Genomic DNA, 22365 nt, shown 5'->3' on the forward strand with positions numbered 1-22365 from the left:
TTCTTTAACTCCATCAAAGACTCCAGAAGGATATATTACCTAAGTAAACAAGAAGTAAGCAATTTCCAAAACTCTAGAAATGACAGAGACATCTCGCTGCCTGGACAGTGACCCAAAGTTCCTCTGTATCGTTGGGGCACCCATCTTCGGCCTTCAGGCCCATAATATCCAGAGACATTTCCATGAAGCAGAAAATTTCAAAGGCAATTCAGTCACTATCTGCTGTGTCCTGCAGAAAGTCTCGCAGACTCTTTCATGAATCAGGAACCCTGAAAGATCATCTCACCTTTAGGCAAGTTCAGCAGTCCTCTCTCTGCGGGTTCTCTGTGTCCAGTTTATTCAACAGTCCAGGCAAGAGCAGTTTCTTGCCCAAATGGCTAACCAACTCCATAAGGAGCCTCTTCCATGCCCATCTTCCTCTTGAAGTAGATTGGTGCTGCCAGGAGCAGACGTGTCTCATTGTCATGAAAAGTCCTAAGTTATTAAAACATTAAATGCCATGCTCTGTAGTCTTTGAAAGATATGAATGTCTATCTGAAATATATCTGTGCACTTCTAGAAAATCAGACTAACATTACTACAAGCTTGACTATTATCGATATTATCCATTAACAACCTATATTTTCTAATTATACATTACATTTTTAAAATGAACTACACAATCACAATACATCAGTCAAGATCAGAAATATATATACATATAACAAAATTGACCTTAAAATCCATACCAATGAAATTATTCATATCTATATCATATCCCCCTTTAAATGTAAAAGAACATTTATAAACAATATTTGGGAATATGGACGTAGTTATTTCTCTCCAAACTTCTTCCTGCTGTATAGGGGCGCAGTTAATCAGGTCTTTCATGGTATAACCTGTCTGCCAGGTTCATCTCAGTCGGCAGTTGAGTGAAGAAATTTTTTGAGGGTGTTCACAGAAACCTTTCAGGAGGGCGTGGTCTATCATACCATATCGGGATAGAAGCAATCCACAGGGTCTCATTCTCTGTGAAAACAAAAGAAGAACCTCCTTTCCAAAGTATCATATCCTTAGATCCAAATTCTGAAGTCAAGGTATTTTCAAAATATCTGTCTTGGATTAGTTCAGCAGCATTTATAAACAAATATCTTTTAACAGCTGTTGCTCCTTCCTCAGCATTCAAACAATTCAAAGAGAGCATAATAACATACAGTATCACGATTCTCTGTGTCTTTTCCATCTTTGTGCAGCTTTATTTTTAACCTCTATTTCTTTTATTTTTACTTTTACTTTTTGACACAGGTTCTCTGTATATCTTTGTCCTGGAATAACTCTGTAGACCAGGCTGTCCTTGAACTCACAGAGATCTGCCTGTCTCTGCCTCCCTAAGTGCTGGGCTCAAAGGTGTATGCTACCACACCTTGAACTCACAGAGATCTGTCTGTCTCTGCCTCCCAGGCACTGGATTAAAGGTGTGTACTACCACACCTTGAGATCACAGAGGTCAGTCTACCTCTGCCTCCCTTGTTTTGGGATTAAAGGTGTATACCACCACACCCAATTACTCTCTTTCTTCCTTTTTTACCCTAAGAACTTTAACTGTTAGCCTACATATATTTTTAACTCATAGTAAACCATTTAGAGGCTTTACTTCCTCTTTGACACTTTTTTTACTGTATATCTCTTTTTCTGACCACATGAGTCTAAAACCGTGGCTTTGATGGCTAGACCCAGTCCATTTCTTAGCTTTCCAGACTCATGGTAGAGGTACCAGCCAGAGCTGTGTTCACTGCCACAACTCTATGGCGTTTCAAGGTCCTTGTCAGCAAGCAAGCTGCAGCATTCTGCTCACAGACCAGTCTCAGTCAGACTGCCTGCCTGAAAGAGTCAGAGTTTGCCCTGGCAGGACGGTCCAGAAAGCCGGCATTTTAAAACAGCGCAGCTTTTTTTCCTGCTACGGCTGAAAACCGAAAAGCATGCGTTCAGTTTTTCACCAACACCGTTTAAGTGTTTCGTGGCAGGACCTCTTAATGAGCTACAAAGTTTTGCAGCTAAAGCTGAGTCAGGAAGCCTCCCTTAGATGAGAGTGCTTGCTTGCTCTAGCAAACAGAGCAGACCTGAGAAATTGCTGCTACCAAGAAAACATGCTTTACTCTATTCGTTCCCAAGCTTTCTCAAGCTTTCTGTGGATTCAGTTATCCACGTTGGGCGCCATCTGTAGTGAGGAGCTGCAGGCAGGCCGGCTTTTCATCCTGCCCGGCTCCCGCACAGCTAGCTTAGCCCCAGAAAAAATAACACACAAATTGTATTCATTTAAGCACTGCCTGGCCCATTATCTCTAGAGAGTTAGTTACTGACTAACTCTCATATCTTGATATTAACCCATTTCTAATAATCTGTAGCATCACGAGGTGGTGGCTTACCGGAAAAGATTCAGCATGTCTGACCTGGTGGCTGGCTCCATGGCGTCTGCCTCATAGCCCTCTTCCCAGCATTCTGTTCTGTTTACTCCGCCTACCTAATTTTCTGTCCTATCAAAGGGCCAAGGCAGTCTCTTTATTGACCAATGAAAATAACACAATAGACAGATAACCCTCCTCCATCACACAGCAAGCACTTTTTACCCACTGAACCATATCTCCAGCTCTTTTCTTTTGTTTTCAGACAAGGTCTCATGCAGCCCAGGCTAACCCTGAACTTGCTGTGTAGCAGATGAAGTTGGTATTGGTCCAACACCTGATCTTCCTGCCTCTCCTTCCTGAGTGCTGGGATTTCAGGCATGTGTACCCCACTCAGTTAGTTAGTTAGTTGGTTTGTTTTTTCAGTGCTGGAGATTGAATCCAGGGCCTTATACAGACTGGACAGGTATTCCTGTCACTGAGCTTTGTTGCCAGAACTTCAGTCACCTTTAGAGATTGTCCTTCAGCATACTTGTACATGGTCACCTTGCTAATGAAGGACAGACAGCAGCTCCTTAGGAACAGATAGCATCTGCATTCCTCTGAGACTTTGCTGAATTATACATTCTCTGAGGAAAAGGATACCCTGAATTTCTAAAATTAATACAGTAAATTAAAATGTAATTTCTTTTTGGAGCTACAGATTAATGAATTGAGGCAGAAACATGCTTGAAATTTGTTGGGCCTCTTGCATCAGAACTTAGTGTGGTGCTTAAAATAGGAAGTGCTTCTCTAGTTACTGGCTCATGTTGCTAAGTTATGTCTAGTTTGATTTTACCACAGGTTTTCTGAACATCACCACCCTTTGGTCCTCCCTCTCTATTTTTCCTTGATGAGTTAATCATTATAATGTTTAGTATCATTTTATTATTTCCACTCTAAAAAAAGAATATTTTTCTTCTTTTTGTTTTTAATCTCTGTAATTTCTCTAATTATATGTTTGTGTTAATTTTATAATATTCAAATCGACCTCTATAAAATATGTAAAGACTTGGGGCTAGAGATGCAGTTTAGTTAGTAGAGTGCTAGCCAAGCACCACAAAGCCCTGGGTGGAACCCTTGGGCCTGGTGGTACACACCTGTAATCCCATCTCTAGGGGGAGAGAGGCAAGAAGAATAGAAGTTTATGACCATCCTCCACTACATAGTGAGTGAATTGTGGCCAGCCTGGGTTATCAAATTCTGTGAGACCCTGCCCCTCCCAAAACAAAGAGAAAGGGAGGGAGGGAGGAAAAGTCTTCCTTACCTCCTCTAGGATGTAGTTAATCATTTCTTAATTCAGGTGTGTCTCCATAGTTCTAACTTAATTCCATTGCTGATGCTTCTAAATGATAATTAAATTAAAGTCAAGTCAAGGCCTGGGGAGAAATGGCTCAGCAGTTAAAAGTGCAGCTGCTCTTACAGAAGACCAGAGTTTGGTTCCCAACACTCAGAGGGCCCACAGTGGCCTATAATTCCAGCTCCAGGGTATCCAACCTCCTCTTCAGACTTGGCAGCAAGTGCCTTTACTCTCTGAGGCATCTAGCTGCTGGTCCCTTGTTTTTAATATTTTAGATGGTCTCACTGTGTAACCCAAATTAGCCTGGAATTCTCTATGTAGCCCAGGCTATCCTCAAATTAGTCACTTCCTTCCTACCTCCTGAGTAGGTATTAGAAGTGGATGCCACACCATATTTGAAAATGTTGGAGTGCCAGTTCTTAGTTTCTATTGTAGTCACAAGTTGAGCCAGATTTCCTTGGCATTCCTTCAACATTTCTTCCAAACCCAGCCCATTGTTTTCTATTCTTATTTAATGAGTTATGCCTATTATTTTCAACATTTTGATCCTTATTTATCTTCAGTTTGACCAAAATAAGCCCCAAATGTGACTTCTGTGGCTTAATTTTTAAAAATTTGTCTTCATGTGTGTGTGTGTGTCTGTGTCTATGTATGTGTACTTGTAAGTGTGTATGAGTGGACATAAGTGTATATGTATACACACGTGTACTGGAGGTCAACCTCAGTCACATTCCACCTTTTTTTGTTTTGTTTTGTTTTGTTTGTTTTTCAAGACTGGGCTTCTCTGTAGCTTTGGAACCTGTCCTGGAACTCGCTCTTATAGACTAGGCTGGCCTCGAACTCACAGAGATCCTCCTGCCTCTGCCTCCCAAGTGCTGGGATTAAAGGCGTGCGCGACCACCACCCGGCTCCACCTTATTTCTTGAGGTGGAACCTGGAGCTCACTGATTTGGCTAGACCAGCTGACTGTGTGACCAGCAAGTCTCAGGAGTCCTCCTCTCTCCAACCTTCCAGTGCTGGAATACGGCACACACCATTGGGGTTACGGGCACAGTCCTCTGTGCCAGCTTTTTACATGTGTGCTGGGCATCCACACTCTAGTCCTCCGTGCACTTCACCTCATGAGACATCTCTCCACCCCCTCTCACACAAGTGTGTGTGTATATACATGTACACACATGAGTGTGTGCAGCCAGAGAATGTCAGGCATCATTTTCCTTAGGAGCCATCTATGTTGCATTTTCAAACAGGGTCTCTTCACTAACCTGTTGCTCTCCAAGTAGGCAAGGCTAGCTGACCAACAAACTTCAGGGATCATCTGTCTCCAGCTTTTTTTTAAAATTTGTTTTATATAAAGGTTTTGGAGATAAAATTCAGATCCTTATGATTGCAAGGCAAGCACTTTACTAAGTTGCCTCCCAGCCTTTCTTTTCTTTTGGTCTTTCCCTTTCACTCCTTGAACATTTCCTTACTTCTGGTACAGGATGATCTACCCTTATTTGTATGTTCCATAGCCTTGAAATCAGTCATTTTTTAAAAAGAACTCACAAGGGCTACTTTCAGTGGATCTTGGCATTATTCAGATATTGTTCCTGGATTTTCTTTTATTAATTTTGGAAAATGGTTGTCCATTATCTCTAAGTGGAGTTCTTGGGCTCTGTGCGCTCTGTCTTTCCGTCTGGAAACTTCAGTGGCACGTGTCAGGTCGTTTGATAACGTCCCGTCCTGTTTGGTCTGCTCTGTTGTTTTGTTTTGTTTCACTTGGCTTCGTTTTCCCTGCTCTCCTTTTCTCTTTGGATTTTAGTTTGTGACTTCTACTCTGCTGGCTTTCAGTTGGCTAATGCTGTCCTTGAAAGTACCCAGTGTTTTGTGGAGAAAGAGAGAAGCAATAGATCCTCAGTATTATACATAGTGATTATGGTATACATCCCACCCTGGACTCACAATGGTCTATGTGACCCTCCCAGTTTTACTTTCTTCTCCCCCATGAACGGTGGATCCTTGCATGGCTCTCATGGAGGGTGTGATTGCTAAATTTATGTTATGTAAGATTTTGCTTCCCATGAGAGACTAGTGTAGTGCAATCAGATCCCTGACTGTAGTTTTTATTGTAGTACTGGGCAGGTACTCCTGAAAAGGAGCTGCCTGTGAGTATGAAATCTTGTGTCTAGTTGGAGCAACACAAAACTTTAAGTTATACACTTTCCTACATTTAATCTTCAATTAAAATTTTATCTTTTTTTACCCTTACATATGCAACTATCTTTTCCTTCTATGCTTTGCCAAAAATGAAGCAAACCCAGTCCATATCATAGTCTCATACTCCAAACTGACCTCAAACTTTCAAGGATGACCTTGAATGTCTGGTTATCTTGCTTTTTCTTACCCAGTGCTGGGATTCCAGGCCTGTGCCACTATACTTGGTTTAATGAGGTGCTGGGAATTCATCCCAGAGATTCCTGCAAACACTCTGCCATCCGAGCTGCATCCCCAGCCATACCTGGAACTGTCTTGCTTCCTGTGTCCTAAACAGAAGTAGAACTGTATGTTTGTGTTTTGATTAAAAAAATACTTTTTCTCCAAATTCTTAATTAAATCTTACTTATAGAATTAAATCTGACTTATAGAATCTTACTGGAGCCTACTCCTCTGCCCTGTGTTGAAAATACTGAAGAAGTTCTATAAAGCACAACCTGGAAACCATTGGCCTGCCTTGCTATATTATATCATAAAAGATAGAAACTTAGTCAGGCTTGGTAATATGTGCCTGTAATTGCTACTCTAAAGAAATGGTAGTGGGGAAACAAGAGTTGTGTGGGTCACGAGACCCTGCGTCGGCGTCGTTTGTTACAGGCTTGTTTATCTCCTGTTTGTTTAACACAGGTGCTGATGGAGACTCTGGGTGCTCTGGGAGCACAGTGCAGGTGGGCTGCCTGCAACATCTACTCCACGCTCAATGAAGTGGCTGCTGCCCTAGCAGAAAGTGGTAAGGGCTGATTTGTGTTCTCTGCCTTTGGCTAAGATAAGTCTTCAAGAAGTTACACAGTTTCAAAACAAATCTTTCAGGAAGGCTGGCAAGCAGCTGCCTTTGAAGAAATGAATTCTATTATTGATGAATTTGTTTTCTTTGGGGGCTGACTTCTTTTGTCAAACACGATCTAGTTAGCTCTGTTGTTTATAGTTGGCAAATAGTTACCTATGTCTATTGCTCTAGTAATGACACTTCACTTTGATTCACTAGGCCACCAGTGAACATTGCTCACACTGCTCACACTCACTGTATTATGTAATAGGTTTTCTGTATAGCGATAATAGGTTTCTCTGCCAGCGTAGTAAGCCAGATCAAGTTGAGCTGAAAAGTAAAAACAAACAAACAAACAAAAAAAAAACAAAAAAAAACCAGATTTATTTGAGCAAAGCAACTCCCGGGTGAGTTCTCCAACCCAAGAGATGGAGGCAGGACAAGTAACACGCCCAAACTAAAGCAAGGAGCTTATATAGCCTCTGGTCGAGGAGGTGATGGCATGTCCACCACAAGCTGGGGTAGTGCCAAAATATGGTCAGAAGCTGGAATGTTTGGGCGGGAACTTTGACTGCTGGCAACTTCAAGGGAGTAACTGCTGTAGCTGCCAAGAATGCAGAACTGGACTTTTGTGCCTTCCCTTTGTTTAGAGATTATCTGAGAGGGTGAGGTTTTGGGGGAGGGAGGGAGGGAGGGAAGGAGGGAGTGGAGGGGGGAAATGCACTTTCTGGATCAAGCAGGAGTGAGCTGGAGGTTCCTACTGAACTGTATGTAATTCCTGAGCCATCGTTTGTGGTCCCCCAGACTTTCCAGGAAGTGGCTCACCCTGATTTAATGTTTAGCATGTCTGCTTCAGCAGTGAGGAGAATTTGGCCTGACAGGTGAATTGATCACAATATCCACTAAAGCTTGAAGGACAAAGCTAGGGAAGTTTGGGTTCTGTCAACTTTCTGTCTCCCTGTGTGTTACAATACACACAGATCTGGGTACCAAAACTGCTTCTGAGCTCCCCAGAGACTCTAAGAAAGCCCCAAAGAATATGCTTATAGCTCCTTTTGCTAGCACTCTTTGGCATTTCTTTAGTTCTTTCATTTATTTGTAAAATTATGCTGCTTGTATATTATAGAAAGTTATACAAATATTAAATTGTACATGGGTATTCATTTCATTCTCTTTTTTGGCAAACGATTATTGACTTTAATAGATAATGAGAAGTAACCTTTGCTCTCAGAATGCTATATTGTGGTAAAGAAAATAACATACTTACATAAATGATAATAAAAAGACTTGTTTGACAAAATGCCTCAATTGCTTATAAACCCATATTCAAGACTATGCATGGTGACATATTCCTGTCATCCCAGCCATTAGGAAGGTTGGAGCTAGAAGATCATATTTCAGAACCTGCCTGATAAACTTAGTAAACTCTTGTCCAAAACAAAAAATTTAAAAAGAAAGTTGAGGATCATGGCTCGCATCTGCAGCCACAGCCCTCAGAAGGCTGAGGTACGAAGAATGGTCACAGTTTGAGTCTGGCCTGAACTCCATGGTGAGATGTTGTCTCAAAACTACCTAATTAAATAAATGCTAAATGAGTGAATTCCTAAAGCTAGGGGTGAAGTTCAGTAGTAGGGCACTTTCTTAGTGCGCTCTGTGAATCCTAGCTTTATTCCCCAACACTGCAAAAATAAATCAACCTATGTTCAGTAATACATAAATGATGGCTTTAGAAAAGGCTCACAGTCGTTTGGTTCTCTCCCAGCCAAGTTAAGCAGCTGGCGTAATGGACATTGCACTTCACTGGGCAGTGGAATGGAACAAACACTTTAGGAGTCAGAGTTTTCAGTGAGCCTGTGAGTAATTAAGAGGAGAAAAGCGGCAGATTTGGGAGGCGATGAGACTGGAAGCTTGACTCTGCATCAAGTACTTATTTCTGCTTTCTTCTTCCCCTGTGAGTCCTGTTTTTAGGACTCTTACATTCTTACAGCTTGTCCTTTCTGAGCCAAGAAGAGCAGAATAGCCCACAGGAGAAGGAACGGATAAGAGGGCTTGAAGGCAACGCTAGCCAAGTGAAAGAAGCTCGTGCAGAGTGTATAGCAAAATGAGAACGTTAGGAATTAGTGGAAATTTGGCACTTTCTTGTTAAAATTTGGAGAGTGGCCTTTTGTAGCCTTTAATGGGTTCTCTTTTTTCCTTTTATTATTTTTAGGATTTCCGGTCTTTGCCTGGAAAGGAGAGTCGGAAGATGACTTTTGGTGGTGCATTGACAGATGTGTGAATGTGGAGGGCTGGCAGCCAAACATGGTGGGTCAGATTTCTGTTAATGTGGCTCAAAAGGTCAGGGACGATGGTGAAATACCCTGACTTGGGTAAGGGTTTCCCATAAGAAGGAAGGAAAATGGACCCATTTCTGTTCGATGTACCTGGGTTTCCAACAAAATTCAGTGAATCTGCTTAGGATACCTCTAGATACTGAACTTCTTATAACTACAGAGTCTTGATTAGCTCAGTGTGGTGGTGTGCATCTGTAATCCCAATATTCAGAACACTGAGCAGGCAGATCTTAAGTTTGAGGCCAGCCCAGAAGCAGTCACGTTTATAAGTAACATGAAAGTGCAACCCGGGAGTCGTGGCTGAAAAGCAGAAGTGGCGCATTTCTGTCCCCACTGCTGTTCACAGTTGCTTCAGTAACAGTCGCCATAAACACCAGCAAACAAACACATTCGGTGCAGACGCCTTGGGGATCCTGAGGTACTTGGCTTTCTCGGGAATCTACACGCTGAGTTCTTAATATGCTTGGAGCACTTCCAAGTACAAATTTCTTCTCTGTATTTTGTAAAAAGATGACCAGGAAGTTTAGGGGTTTCCTTTATACTTTTGTTTCATTATTTAAGAGATCCAGGCTGAAAGGCTGTGGATACACCGCAGTGGTAGAGCTTTTGCCTGACATGCATAAAGCCCTAGGTTTAGTCCCCAGCACGGAAAAATTTAAAGAAAAAAACTAAAACAAAAACAAAATCAATGTTGGACTGGAGTATAGCTCAGGGGTAGAGCCATGTTTAACATGCTTGAAGCCCTGGATTAACACTTTCTTGAAGACTGAAAGCACAATTACATTCATAGAGAAAAGGGCATAAAATATGATACATTTCCTGCTTTACCAACATTTCTCCATTATTATTAAGAAATTAGAGAATCAGCTCGAAGGAGGAGAGAGAGAGAGAGAGAGAGAGAGAGAGAGAGAGAGAGAGAGAGAGAGAGGATTCCTTGCTGATGACAGCTGAAAACCAGGTCTCACTGGTGCCCAGCCGAGAAGCAGCTTCTGCTGAAGCCTGTGGTCCAGGTCACCAAGTGCTGGCTTGAGGAGGGGAGGGAATGATGGCGGCTCCAGGGTGAGTCAGCTCATGCCAGCAATTTTAGGTGACAGGAGGGAGTCTGACTGACAGACACGAAAGAAAATGGGGACAGGGCACATGTATCTTGGGAATAAAACTAAATTTCTAGTCATGAACACAGAGAGGCTGTGGAGAGGCTGTGGCATTGTACCCAGAGAGCCTTTATAGTCTGTGGAGCCAACACAGCTGCTAGAAAAGTTAGTAATGACCGTTACAAGGATCAAAATAGTTGTCACCTTGAAAAATAGAATTTATATCTGGCCAAGACCCACTACCTTTCCTTATGTTTCAACCTCAGGAAGAGGAAGATTATCTGAGGTCGAGAACTTTCTACAGTAGGACAGCACAGGGAATTTATAGACTACAGTCATTAAATAAATACTATAAAAAGCACCTCCTCGCCAGTGCTAGATACCTTTGTTTGAAGGAGAAAATAGGTGCTGGATATAGCTCAGCTGGCAGAGTATTTGATCCCCAACACTGTATAAACCAGGTGTGGTGACTCACGCCTATAACCCTAACAGGTCAGGCTGGGGAGATGGTTCACTGGGTAAAGGCATGCTGCCCAAACATGAGGAACTGAGTTAGGATCCCCAGCACCCATGTTTAAGAGTCAGGTGTGGTCAGGGGCATTCATTAGCACAGTGCTGGGGATGAGAAGAAAGGGAGAGCCTAGGGCTTGGTGGTCAGCCAGTTCAATGCATAAATAATAAAGGGAAATGTAAAATGAACGTAATGGGACGTACCCCACAGAGTTGCCAATTACTCGTGGCTAGGGATCAGAGGCAGCAAGTGAAAACCTTATGAAATCCATGCATATTGAACAGCAGAGAGAAACTCTTTTTGGTTTCTTTTGTGTAGGAAGAATTAAGAACTGGTCGGTGCTTACATATGCATGTGTGTACATATGTAGAGGCCAGAAGACAACGCCAGCTGTCATTCAACAGGAGCCCTCACTTTGGTTTTTGAGATAGGGTCAATCACTGGGGCCTAGGGCTCTACAATTAGACAGGCTGGGACATCTCTGTCTCCCTAGCATTGTACTTTCATGCCTGGATTTTTACATGGGTGCTGGGGGTTAAACTCAGGTCCTCGTGTTTGTATGGCAAGCACTTCCTTAACTAAACGATCTCCCCAGCCTTTTTTGGGGTGGGGGGACAACACTGGGATTAAACTAGTACTCTACCCTTGATCCATAACCTCCCCTTGTTCCCTTTCGGGTTTCTTTGGGTTTGTTTGTTTTGTTTTGTTTTGTTTTGTTTTGTTTTGTTTTGTTTTGTTGAGACAGGGTTTTTTTGCAACAGCCCTGATTGTCCTGGAACTCACTCTGTAGACCTTGCTGGTCTCAAACTCACAGAGATTTGCCTGTCTCTGCCTTCCAAGTGCTGGGATTAAAGGTGCTACCACCCCCATCAGGTTTCTTGGAGGCATTGGTTCTTAGGGGTTCTATTTATAAGTGTGTAGCCCAGCTAAGAGTTCTAATGAGAATCCTGTCTTGGTCCCTACCCTCAAACAAGATTGAATAGAATTAGATAAAATAGATTAATAGTAGGAGCAGAAACGAAAGATCAGATGATAGACCTGGGGTTGGATATTTTGTGTTCCCTGGGATCCAGGATGGCGGTTTTGGTACTTATAGTGCTGCTGGTATCCTGGGATTTTAAAAAGAATGCATTCCAGCAGGGGATGACTAAAGTCTATGGAGACCTTCCAGGACAGGTTAACAATTGAGACAAGCCCTGAGGAGCATTTCTAACCTGAGGGGCTGAAGTGCCACTGCCTTGTGCCTGGTTTATAACTCAGAAACCTTCCCCTGCCGGTGGAAGCTCTGGTGGGCACAGCATTGTATTTATCTTTAATCTCAACCTGAAATAGTGATGAGCTGTTCAGAAGCATGCGTGTACACCTACATGCTGCGCGGTTCCCTGGTTATTTTTAATTTGGCTTCTACAGAGTGCGAGGTTGAGCTAGGCAAACCCTCCAGTGCTGCCTGGTGTGCTGGGTGGGAGACTGCCTGTGCTTTGTGAGAAGTAAAGGATTAACAGCTTCGGGTTTAAAAGCCATTGTTCTGAGAGACAGACTAATTATCTGTCCTTTTATTTAAACTAAACCTTAGTTGAATTTATTTAAAGTACTAAAATCAGCAGTTAGAAATTAGTTTTCTGAAGATTTGAAGTATATTCAAGAACTAGAGGTCTTGATAGCCTTGATGGTCTTGATGGCCCTAAGAAAATTCTCATGTTGTATGTGGTTTGATAAAGCAGATATGTTATAGATATATAGATAGGTGGTAGGGTCATCTGATTGAGAGAATTATAGTTGGCCTTCCTCCCCTATTCTTTTCTTTGAGTATAATGACTCTTTTGTCTGGCAGATTATTGTATTAACTCTGGCTTTAAGTTGCTTTTTATAACTATATGGAAATTTTGAAATGTTTGTACATTGGTAATTAGGAACTGGGGTGCAGGGTCCTGAGAGGCACTGAAGCCTAAGCCTTTAGCAAAATGAATGACATTCCTGATGCTTCTGTTGCAGATATTGGATGATGGAGGAGATCTTACTCACTGGATTTATAAAAAGTATCCCAACATGTTTAAGAAAATCAAAGGCATAGTCGAGGAGAGTGTTACTGGAGTCCATAGGTAAGAGTTAACAGTCATCCCTAGCGTAGATATACAATCTTATAATCACATACCTTTAGGACACACTATAGTAAAAAATTGGTGCTTTCTCTGAGGCAACATGTCTAAGCCTGGGCACTTATTTTAAATAACAGCACAAATGACCAGCAGAACATAGTAAATAACTCAGCTGGAGGGGCAAGTAGGGTCCTCATGTTTTCTTATCATTGCAGCGCAGTGGCTGCTTGCTCTTTTGGACAAGTTTAATTCATTCAATAAATATTTATTGAACTACTACAATGAGCCAGGCACTGCTCTAGAAACCTGTGTCCTCACAGAGCCTGTATCTCACAGTTAGCAAGGGCTTTGGGTCCCATCACAAAGGAGCAGTGATTCTTTGGATAAAATTAGAATCATTTCTGTTAGTCTTCTTCTCCATGCCACAAATGTGGATGCCGGGAGTACAGATGGTCCTACTGTACAGTAGTACAGCCAGTTCTTTGTTTCCTCCACGTGGGCTCTACAGGTTGAACTCAGATGGTCAGGTTTGACCGGAACCTGTACCTACTGAACACTAGCCCCAGGGATGAACTTTTAATAAAACAAATACTTCTCCTTTTTAATGGACTTGGTTTTTGAACACACACACACACATGCAATTTATGAGTTTATATATTATTGTTATGAATTTGAAACTACTGAAAACTAAAAATTGTCACCTTAAAATAGTAGAATTATGCTAGATTTTAAAAGTATTTAAAATTAGTTCTATTAAAGTTATTTTTAAGATTTGTTTTTGTTTTTATTTATGTGTATCTGTATGTGTTTGTGTGAGGGTATGTTATGTTTGTGAGTGACCACAAAGGTCAGATGAGGGTGTTAGATTTAATAAATAAACAAGTAAATGTATTTAATTAAAATAAATGTCATGAAGCTGGAGTGACAGGTGATAGTAAACCACTTGATGGGATCCAGTGTGAGCCTTCGGGAGAAGCAGGAAAGTCACTTCTCCAGCTCCCCAGTTACTTCTTTTATCTTTGAAAGGGACATAAAATTTACATGCAGGTTGGAGAGACTGCTCAATGGTTAAGAGTTTCTACTACATTGATAGAGGACTCAGGTTTGGTCCCCAGCACCCACCTGGCATCTCACAACATCTGCAACTCACGTTCCAGAGGACCCAACACCCTCTTCTGGCCTCCACAAGCACCAGACACCATGTGTTACACATGCATACATTCAAGTAAGCACTCATACACATAAAAATAAACAAATTTAAGTCTCAGTCTTGAAATGGGTGTGATGGTACATGCCTTTGATGCCAGTAGAGGCTGGCGGATCTGTGAGTTCAGGGCCAGCCTGGTGTATATAGTTCCAGGTCCTCCAGATCTGCACAATGAGACCCTGCTTTAAAACAAAAGTCTTAGTCTTTAGAAAAATAAAATAAATGTGCACAATTAAGAGTTTTTCATTTAAAACTTTGAAATTTAGTTGGATCAAAGAATTTCTCCACATGATTTTTTGAATGTGAGCCTTTTTGCCAAGTTACGTACAGCCTCTAGAAACACATTATGCAATTCCCAGTAAGTAAGTATCTTCTGTTAGTAAGATGAAATGATCATGTCTTAGGCTGTCATGCTCAGTCTGTCGATATATTTCAAAGATCTGACATAAACCAGCATTGTATTGTAGTATCTCATTGTTTTATGTTCTTCTTGACTGCTCCCACTCCTAGGTTGTACCAGCTGTCCAAAGCTGGGAAGCTGTGTGTTCCAGCCATGAACGTCAATGACTCGGTCACTAAACAGAAATTTGATAACCTCTACTGTTGCCGTGAATCTATTCTTGATGGGTAATGTTTGTTATCTTTGAGATGATCTTGGGTTATTGAGTGAAGGTTCCAGCTTCAGTTTTAGTTATACCTGGAGCTGTTTCATGTCTCACCACTTCACTCCCAGACTTTATAACCCAGGGCTCTGCTGCTATCACGACTGCAAGAAAATCTCTTTCACTTAAGAAATGAGCCTGGGGGCTGGAGAGATGGCTCAGTGATTAAGAGCCCTGGCTCCTCTTCCAGAGGTCCTATTTGGTTCCCAGTACCGACATGACAGCTCACAGGTATCTAGAGTTCCAGTCCCAAGGGATCTGGTGCCCTCCTCTGGCTTCCACATGTACCAGGCACACACATGGTACACATATGCTGACAACATATGCAGACAAAACATTCATACGCATAAAAATAAATAAAATTTTAAAAAAGAAATGAGATTTAGCTCCTATTAGAAGTAGAGTTCATTTGTGTTTTGTGGTCCTTTCAGACTTTGTGTCATTAAGTTGGCATAAAAGTGATTTTGAAAGGAGCTTCAGGTGATCCTATTTCGGGTCATGGTTCCTGTAACATGCCATATAATTCTTATGTTATTACTGTCATACAATATCTTGACTATCTAGAAACTTGTGGTAAACAAAGAACGAATCCCCAAAGGCATTTCAGGTTTCTTTGCCCAGTGAGTACTGCAGGACTGACAGTGCTCAGCTTCCACCTCCACCCCAGTGTGGTCAGCGTTCTGTTAGTGTGACTAATACCGGCTATAACCAACTTTTCAACATAAGAAGTTAATTTTGGCTCAGAGTTTTAGAGGCATTAATCTGTGCTCAGATGGTCACACTTGCTTTGGGGCATGCAATGAGGCGGGACGTGGTTAGATCACATGATGAAGCGGAGCTGCTCCTATTCTGAGTGAGACATAAAGAGAGAGCTAAGAAAGAGCTATGAAAGTTTTTAGTAATGCCTGAAGGGGTGCCAGGCCTTTATCATGTGGAACTTTGGGAACATTCTAGATCTAAATCATAGTCCCCAAGTAATTTTCTAAGAGAAACCATCAAGATGGCTTAGAATATGCCAAATGTAGTATTTCTTTCACATGGATTAATAGAAAAATGAAGAAAGATTCTGTGAACCAAATTCCTATCCATTCAGGTTGAGTGATGACACCGCAGGCACTGGATCCAGGAAGACCTCAGTTTAAATGCTGGATCATTTATTTATTTGTAACTATAATCCTTTTTATCCTCTTCATATTTCCTCATCTATAAAATGGTAATTTTGTGACTTAAATTCTTAGCCCAGTGGTCAACAATAGAGTGTCCACATGAAAGGGTCAGTGTGACAAATACCTCAGTTTTGACCATATTTATAGTAATGTATATATTTCATTAAAATACTTATCTACCCACAACTATCTTTTAGACTCCCCAAGTTCCAGATCTGTGAACCTAAAGTTGGCCTTTACCAGGGTCGGTAAAAGATACATGAAGATAGCTCTACTAGTTCAGAAAAATGGATAGACTCCCTCCCAACCATAGTCTACTCCTTAGGTAAGAGATTCTTTTTAGAAAGTACAAAAGTGACAAAGAAAGAAGCAGTTAAGCAAGAGTAAGGTTAGATTTCACAGCGAAGAAACACGAAAACGTCAACTATTCATCTAAATTTGGTAAGCGGTTAAGAGCATTGGTACCTGCAGACAGTGCCAAACAGAACTGGGTCAAGGGCAATTGTGCTCTCAGTGGAGCCGAGAGCAAGAGGGACGAAAGAGGAGACGTAAAGTGCTCCAGAGAGGAGTGCGGTGGAAGCCGTGCATGGCGGCACTCGTCTCTAATCCCAGCACTCAGAGGCCAGGGAGGAGAGTTGAGTGTTCAAGGTTATTCTCCCTTGTCAGCAAACTTGAAGTCAAGTTGTACTGTATAAGATACAAAACCAGAATGTTTTTGTGAGAAAACCTCACAAAACCAGAATGGAAAGGGGTTGGAGGGACAGGCCCGTGGGCTGAGAGAGCAATCCACTTGAGGAAGGTGTTACTGTTTAGTTTATAGCTCTGGGATGGTTACTTGCTGTATTAGTTACCTTATGTGGACCAAATACCTGACAACAGCAATATGGGCCTGGTTTGTTTAGGGTATAATCAAATCAAATCATGACAGGGAAGTCACTTGAGGCTGCTGGTCACATTGTATCCATAGTTAGCAAGAAGAGGGATGCTTGATGCACCCTTTATCTTTTTTATTTGGTCCAGGAGCCCCATCCGTGGAATAGTAGTGTCTACATTGAGGGTCTTCCCACATCAGTTAACATAATCTAGAAACTCCCTCACAGACATGTCCAGAGGTTTGGTGCCGTGATTCTAAATCAAGATTCATCACCACACACACAGCACCTTAAACAGCAAGGGAGGCGTTGCTGACTCTACTTGGGTGGTAGTGACTGAGATTCCACTTTGAGGAAGAAACATTGTTCAATAGCTCCAAAGGAGCTCAGCTAGGATTTTCAAATTATAAAATAAAAAAGAGTTGTTTATTATTATTATTATTATTATAAAAGAGTTTTAACTCTTGTAGCGTCAGGGGCTAGAAAAACCAAAGAGTTAACATAAGAAATTGTCATGGCTCTTAAATAGCACCAGGTAGCTTATGTTCCCCCACCTTCCTTTAATGAAGTCTTTTTTGCCCTTTATCCTTGAGACAGATCTGAGGATCCTTTTTTCTGTCTTTTATCCTTGAGGAAGATCCTGAGATCACAGGAAAATCACTGCCTACCTGAAATTCATCCATGTCTGTAGCTTGGCTGTCATTTGCAGAGGAGCAATGAATGAAGTTTCCACATCACCACAGCTGTGTGTAGTTGCAGAGAGAGGGCACCCTCCCTATGGGAGGGATGAGGAAAGACTTGAGGAAAGGAGGTTCAAAAATAGAACCTTTTGATTGTCCTTGCTCTGCTAGTCCTTGCAAGGCCACTCTGCTAATCCATGGCATCTGGGTGTGGTGGCAGCCACCTGACTTTCCTCTTCAGTGACAAAGAAGCATCCTCACACTTGAGTAGTATTAAGTGAGCTTCATCAAGGTACATGTGGCTGCATCCATGGAGTGAAGTTGCCAAGTCATTTTCTTTAATAGGATTCTTACTTTCCTTTGGGCATTTATAGACCCTTTGGACCAGAAGGGGTAAGCAGATGGATAAATAAGTAGGAAGTCTTACAAGGATCTGGAGGAACTCTGTATCTCAAAATAGACTGGATTTTAGTTGAAACTCTTTTGTCTTGATCAAGATTCTCAGAAAATGTTACCTTATTGTACCTAAAGAGAAACTAGAACTCATTCATTCCTAGATGTTCTTTCCAGAAATCGTGGAGACAGCAAGGATCAGTTTCACAGAGAACCAGATATAAAGGTAGACCATATCTGCTCTGGAATCAACCCCAGAAAGCTCACTGTCTGTATAGTCAGCATCAGCAGGTTTCACTCACGGCCTCTCTGCATTATTGTCCATTACTTTCCCTATTGCATCAATGAAAACCATCTGGCCTTCTGATACTTCTAAATGCATTACTTAGGGTGTATTTATAAAACAGTAAGATAGAATAATGTTGTTTTTAAGCTAGAACTTTTTCACTTCCTAAATTAAGATTACTGTTGCCTTATTTATATTTTTTCTTTTTCCCCGTATCAATTCACAGTATAAAAGTGTTCACTGCTTTTGTGTTTACAAGCTACTGTGTAATCTACATCTTTTTGCACTACTCCCAAGAAAGAGAGGAAGATTAAAGTGGAAGGGGGGCAAAACTCACATGTAACTAGAACCGGTTAGATGGACAAATATGTATTTTATTGCTTTCCTTCAAAAATGAAAAAAATCAAAACAAAAGCACAAACCTCACTTAGAAACAAAAGAACATTTCTTCTGATTTAATGACTGGACTTTGCTTTTGTTCCCCCAGACTGAAAAGGACAACAGATATGATGTTTGGTGGGAAGCAGGTGGTGGTCTGTGGCTATGGAGAGGTAAAGTTCAACCTTTTCCTTGCTGGATGTTTAAAATGCATTTTGATGAACTCTTCCAGAGTTTTACACACAGACATAAGTGTATTTATGTACCACTTTAGATGGAACACATAACTTTAGAAGTCCCCAGTTAAATACCTTACTTTTCCCTTTGTCTTTTTTCCCCGAGTTGGTTTTCTGACTTGTTGCAGCACTGCTGTTTGTGATGTTCTGCAGCTTATGTTTTGATGATGAATCGTGAATGTGGGTGTTCTCGTGCATGTGAATGTGCAGGGCCAGGGGTTTGTTTATGAATGACATTTATTTGTTTTCCTTGCTTTCCCCCAAGCACGAATCTGTTCAGCAAAATTACTTTCCCAGAAGCTTTGAGAAGTGTGTTCTGGCTGACTTCCTTTATTGTGTGTTCTTTCCCTGCCCAGGTGGGAAAGGGGTGCTGTGCTGCTCTGAAAGCCATGGGTTCCATTGTGTACGTGACTGAGATCGACCCCATCTGTGCCCTGCAAGCCTGGTGAGTATGTGAACTGTTACCTGCTCCTCCTTTGCCTTGCTGCCCAACATGCCCACTGGAACTGCCATGCCTGGCTCATACCCAGATCCAGGGACGCTGCTAAGGGAACCTAAGGTTCTCTCTTGTAAGGTCAAGGGCTTCTGCTCCAGAAACATGAAAATTTAGGCTTTCTGTAGAAACGGTGACAGGATGCTTTGGTTCTCTCCGCATATGTAATCCCTGCTTCTTTGAAAATAATGATCAAAAAAGACAAGGCAGGCCAGGCTTGGTGGCGCATACCTTTAGTCCCAGCCCTGGGGAGAGAAGGCCTAGACAGGCGCTCACTGTGCGGTCCTGATGACCTAAATTCTCCAGCTTCACCGAGCTGTCTGACCTCCCCGCAGGTGTACCATGGCCTGCGGGCACCCTCGCACATGCATCATTCGTGCATATATACATGCACACTCCACACACACAGTACTTTTTTTTTTAAGGCTCAGGCATGTAATCTTAATTCCAGAAGCTGAGGCAAATAGATTGTGAATTCCAAGCCAGCTTTGGTTATACAACAAGACCTTGTCTCACCAACCTGGACTACAGAGTTCTTGAGATCCTGCCAGAAGGAAAGAAAGAAAAGAGGTTAAGTGTTGCTTAGTGCTTAGGTTAGACCTGAGTTTAGTCGTCAACAGGAGAGAAGAAAGGGGAGGGACATCCGATAGACTGTGTCAGAGACCTTCTGATATAATAAACTATGAGAAAATGTCGGACAAATCCAAACTAAGGGTGAAATCTGCTGCCTCTTGTGTGGATAATATGTGGGAAGTTGTAGTATTCTTAGATTCTTAAGGTTCAAATCTAAATTAAACATTTTTAAAGTTCCTTTTTCCTCTCTGAAATGTAGATCCTAGCAGGGTACATCTTTAATCCCAGCATTTGGGAGGCAGAAACAAGAGGATCTCTGAGTTCAAGACCAGCCTGGTCTACATATTGAGTTCCAGGACAGCCAGGGCTACATAGTCAGACCCTGTCTGAAAACTAATAATAATCAAATAAATAAAGTAAGATGTAGATAACTATCCGTACCTCAAAATATTATGAAAATTAATTAAAATAATTATTATACACTATCATAAATTAAATAATAAATATATAACAGGACTCAGAACCACTGTCACAAAATGGATCCTTACTAAATGGTAAATGTTACTAAAATTATCTCCATCCTCCACAGAATGATAAATGCCATGGTCACTAAAAGCTACTTCAAAGCCCAAGTTTATTAGTATATATCTATGTTTTATAATTTCTGTTCAGTGTTTACCACTAAGCCTCTGGAAGGACACTAAGACAGAATAAGGCTAGAATAAAACCATTCCTCTCTGTCCTCTACTCTCAGAGCCCAGCTATCTGCTGCCAAAGCAGAGTTCTGCAGTAGAGTCCTGGCTTTCTCCGTCAGCTTCAGACACAAGGACTCTCACCTTTCTAGACTCTGTTTGCTGTAGAAACCTGAACAAGGCAGCAATGACAATATAGTTCAGATCATCTTAGAGCCATGAACCAGTGACTTACTGTGCTGTGCACACTGTGCCAAGCTGTGTGCCAAGGGTGTTTAGGATAGAAGATGTAGGATGAGGCTCTGCTTTGGGATGAACAGTGTCATAAGCACTGTAAACAGCATGCAGTGCTGCAGCAGCACGGGGGAGAAGCTGTAACAAGAATAATGAAAACCTAGAGACAGCTATTGGGGTTCAAGCTTAAGAACAGAAAAACAAAGCAGCCAAATCACTAGAGAGATCTTACCTCTACCAAGGCTCAGACAAACCAAGGGGCAATCCTGTTCTCAGAGTGACTGTATACTGCAGTGTTCTCTACCAAACTCAGACTGCAATGCTCTCATCTCCTCCTGCATTATATACCTCTCTCTGCCCAAAAATATAGTGATATTTTACTTGAGTTTTAATAAATAAAGCTTGCCTGAAGATCAGAGTGCAGAACTAAATCACTAGAGGCCAAAGAATAATGGCATACACCTTTAATCCCAGGACTAGAACTCAATGCCACGCTGGGCTATACGGGATTGAATCTGTCTAAAAAGAGAAATAGAATTCACACAGAGGTATTCCCAGCACTCGGGAGCACATGCCTTTAATCCCAGCACTAGGGAGGTGGGGGCAGAAATGATATGACTGGGCAGAGAGAGAGGAATATAAGGCAGGAGGAGACAAGCTTGTCTGAAATTCAGGGAGTAAAATAGCCTCACTTACAGACCAGGCAGTGGTGACACACACCTTTAATCCCAGCAGCCATGCTAGTTTGCCATAGAAACCTGGTGGTAGTGGTGCACGCCCTTAATCCCAGCCCTAGAGAGGATAATAATATAGGAGACAGCTCTCAGTCAGTCTCATCCTGAGATTCCTGGAGGCAGGATCGCCGTTTCGGACTGAGGTAGAAGTAAGAGCCAGTGGCTTTTCTGACCTTTAGGTTGAACCTCAATTTCTATCTCTGGGTTTTTATTATTCGTGCTACAAGAAGTGTCTTAACTGAAGGCGGAGGCGATGCAGATAGAAACGTCAGCAAAGCTGTATTAAACGTGTGCAGTTGTTTTTGTTTGTTTTCTTCCTCAGTTTCAAAGTATGTGGCCTGTGCAAGGAGAAGTGCATAGCCTCCAAACAAAAGCTAGCATGGCATATTTAAGGAGCTCACAGATCGGGTAAATTTGGGGAGTGGTAGTGTCTGAGATAAGTATCATATGGCAGCGTGTACAAGAATTTAAGTCTTACCCTGAACTATCTTAAACATGGAACTGATATAAATCATGATGCAAAATGATTTTGAGATGTAACCTAGAGACAGTGAGACTGGGCCAAGCATCACTGCCCTGAACTTAGGAAAGCCAGCATGCATGAGTAAAAGGGGACAGAACTAGGCACAATAGCTCACACACCTATAATCCCAGAACCTCAGGAGAAGTGCCTCCATTTTAGACTAACCAAGTCTACAAAGTAAGTACAGACCCTGTCTCAAAACCACCAGAAGGGTTGTGTGGGCCCATAAATTCAAGAGACTCTAAAGGAATTAAGAAAAGGGTCAAAAAGGCAAAACTTGGTTACAGTTTCAATTTGGAAGAAATGTTTAGTTTCCCTGGCTCATACAATTAGGTTACCAGTAATGCTCCTGCCCAGGGTAGAGAATACAGAGGGAAAATAGATGGGAGTATAGAAAATAATGAGTTCATCTTCAAACAAAGTAAGTCTGGGCTCCTTCTCAGGGATCTTTGAGGAGGTA

General features: G+C 41.8%; 1 protein-coding gene across 6 annotated transcripts in view; it reads left to right on the forward strand.

Annotated features, from left to right (window-relative positions):
* Ahcyl2 (adenosylhomocysteinase like 2) overlaps positions 1 to 22365 on the forward strand; it is a 169728-nt gene that overhangs the window by 126325 nt on the left and 21038 nt on the right. For all 6 annotated transcript variants that reach the window (XM_085683643.2, XM_085683644.2, XM_085683646.2 and 3 more), the window contains exons 5-10: positions 6604 to 6706; positions 8952 to 9046; positions 12673 to 12779; positions 14494 to 14610; positions 18530 to 18593; positions 19013 to 19101. In XM_085683643.2, the coding sequence (XP_085539769.1) occupies positions 6604 to 6706; positions 8952 to 9046; positions 12673 to 12779; positions 14494 to 14610; positions 18530 to 18593; positions 19013 to 19101 (575 nt within the window). The remainder of the gene's footprint in view (positions 1 to 6603; positions 6707 to 8951; positions 9047 to 12672; positions 12780 to 14493; positions 14611 to 18529; positions 18594 to 19012; positions 19102 to 22365) is intronic.

The sequence above is a fragment of the Myodes glareolus genome, chromosome 25 (assembly GCF_982192425.1).
Source record: "Myodes glareolus chromosome 25, mMyoGla1.1, whole genome shotgun sequence".
Taxonomy (NCBI): domain Eukaryota; kingdom Metazoa; phylum Chordata; class Mammalia; order Rodentia; family Cricetidae; genus Myodes; species Myodes glareolus.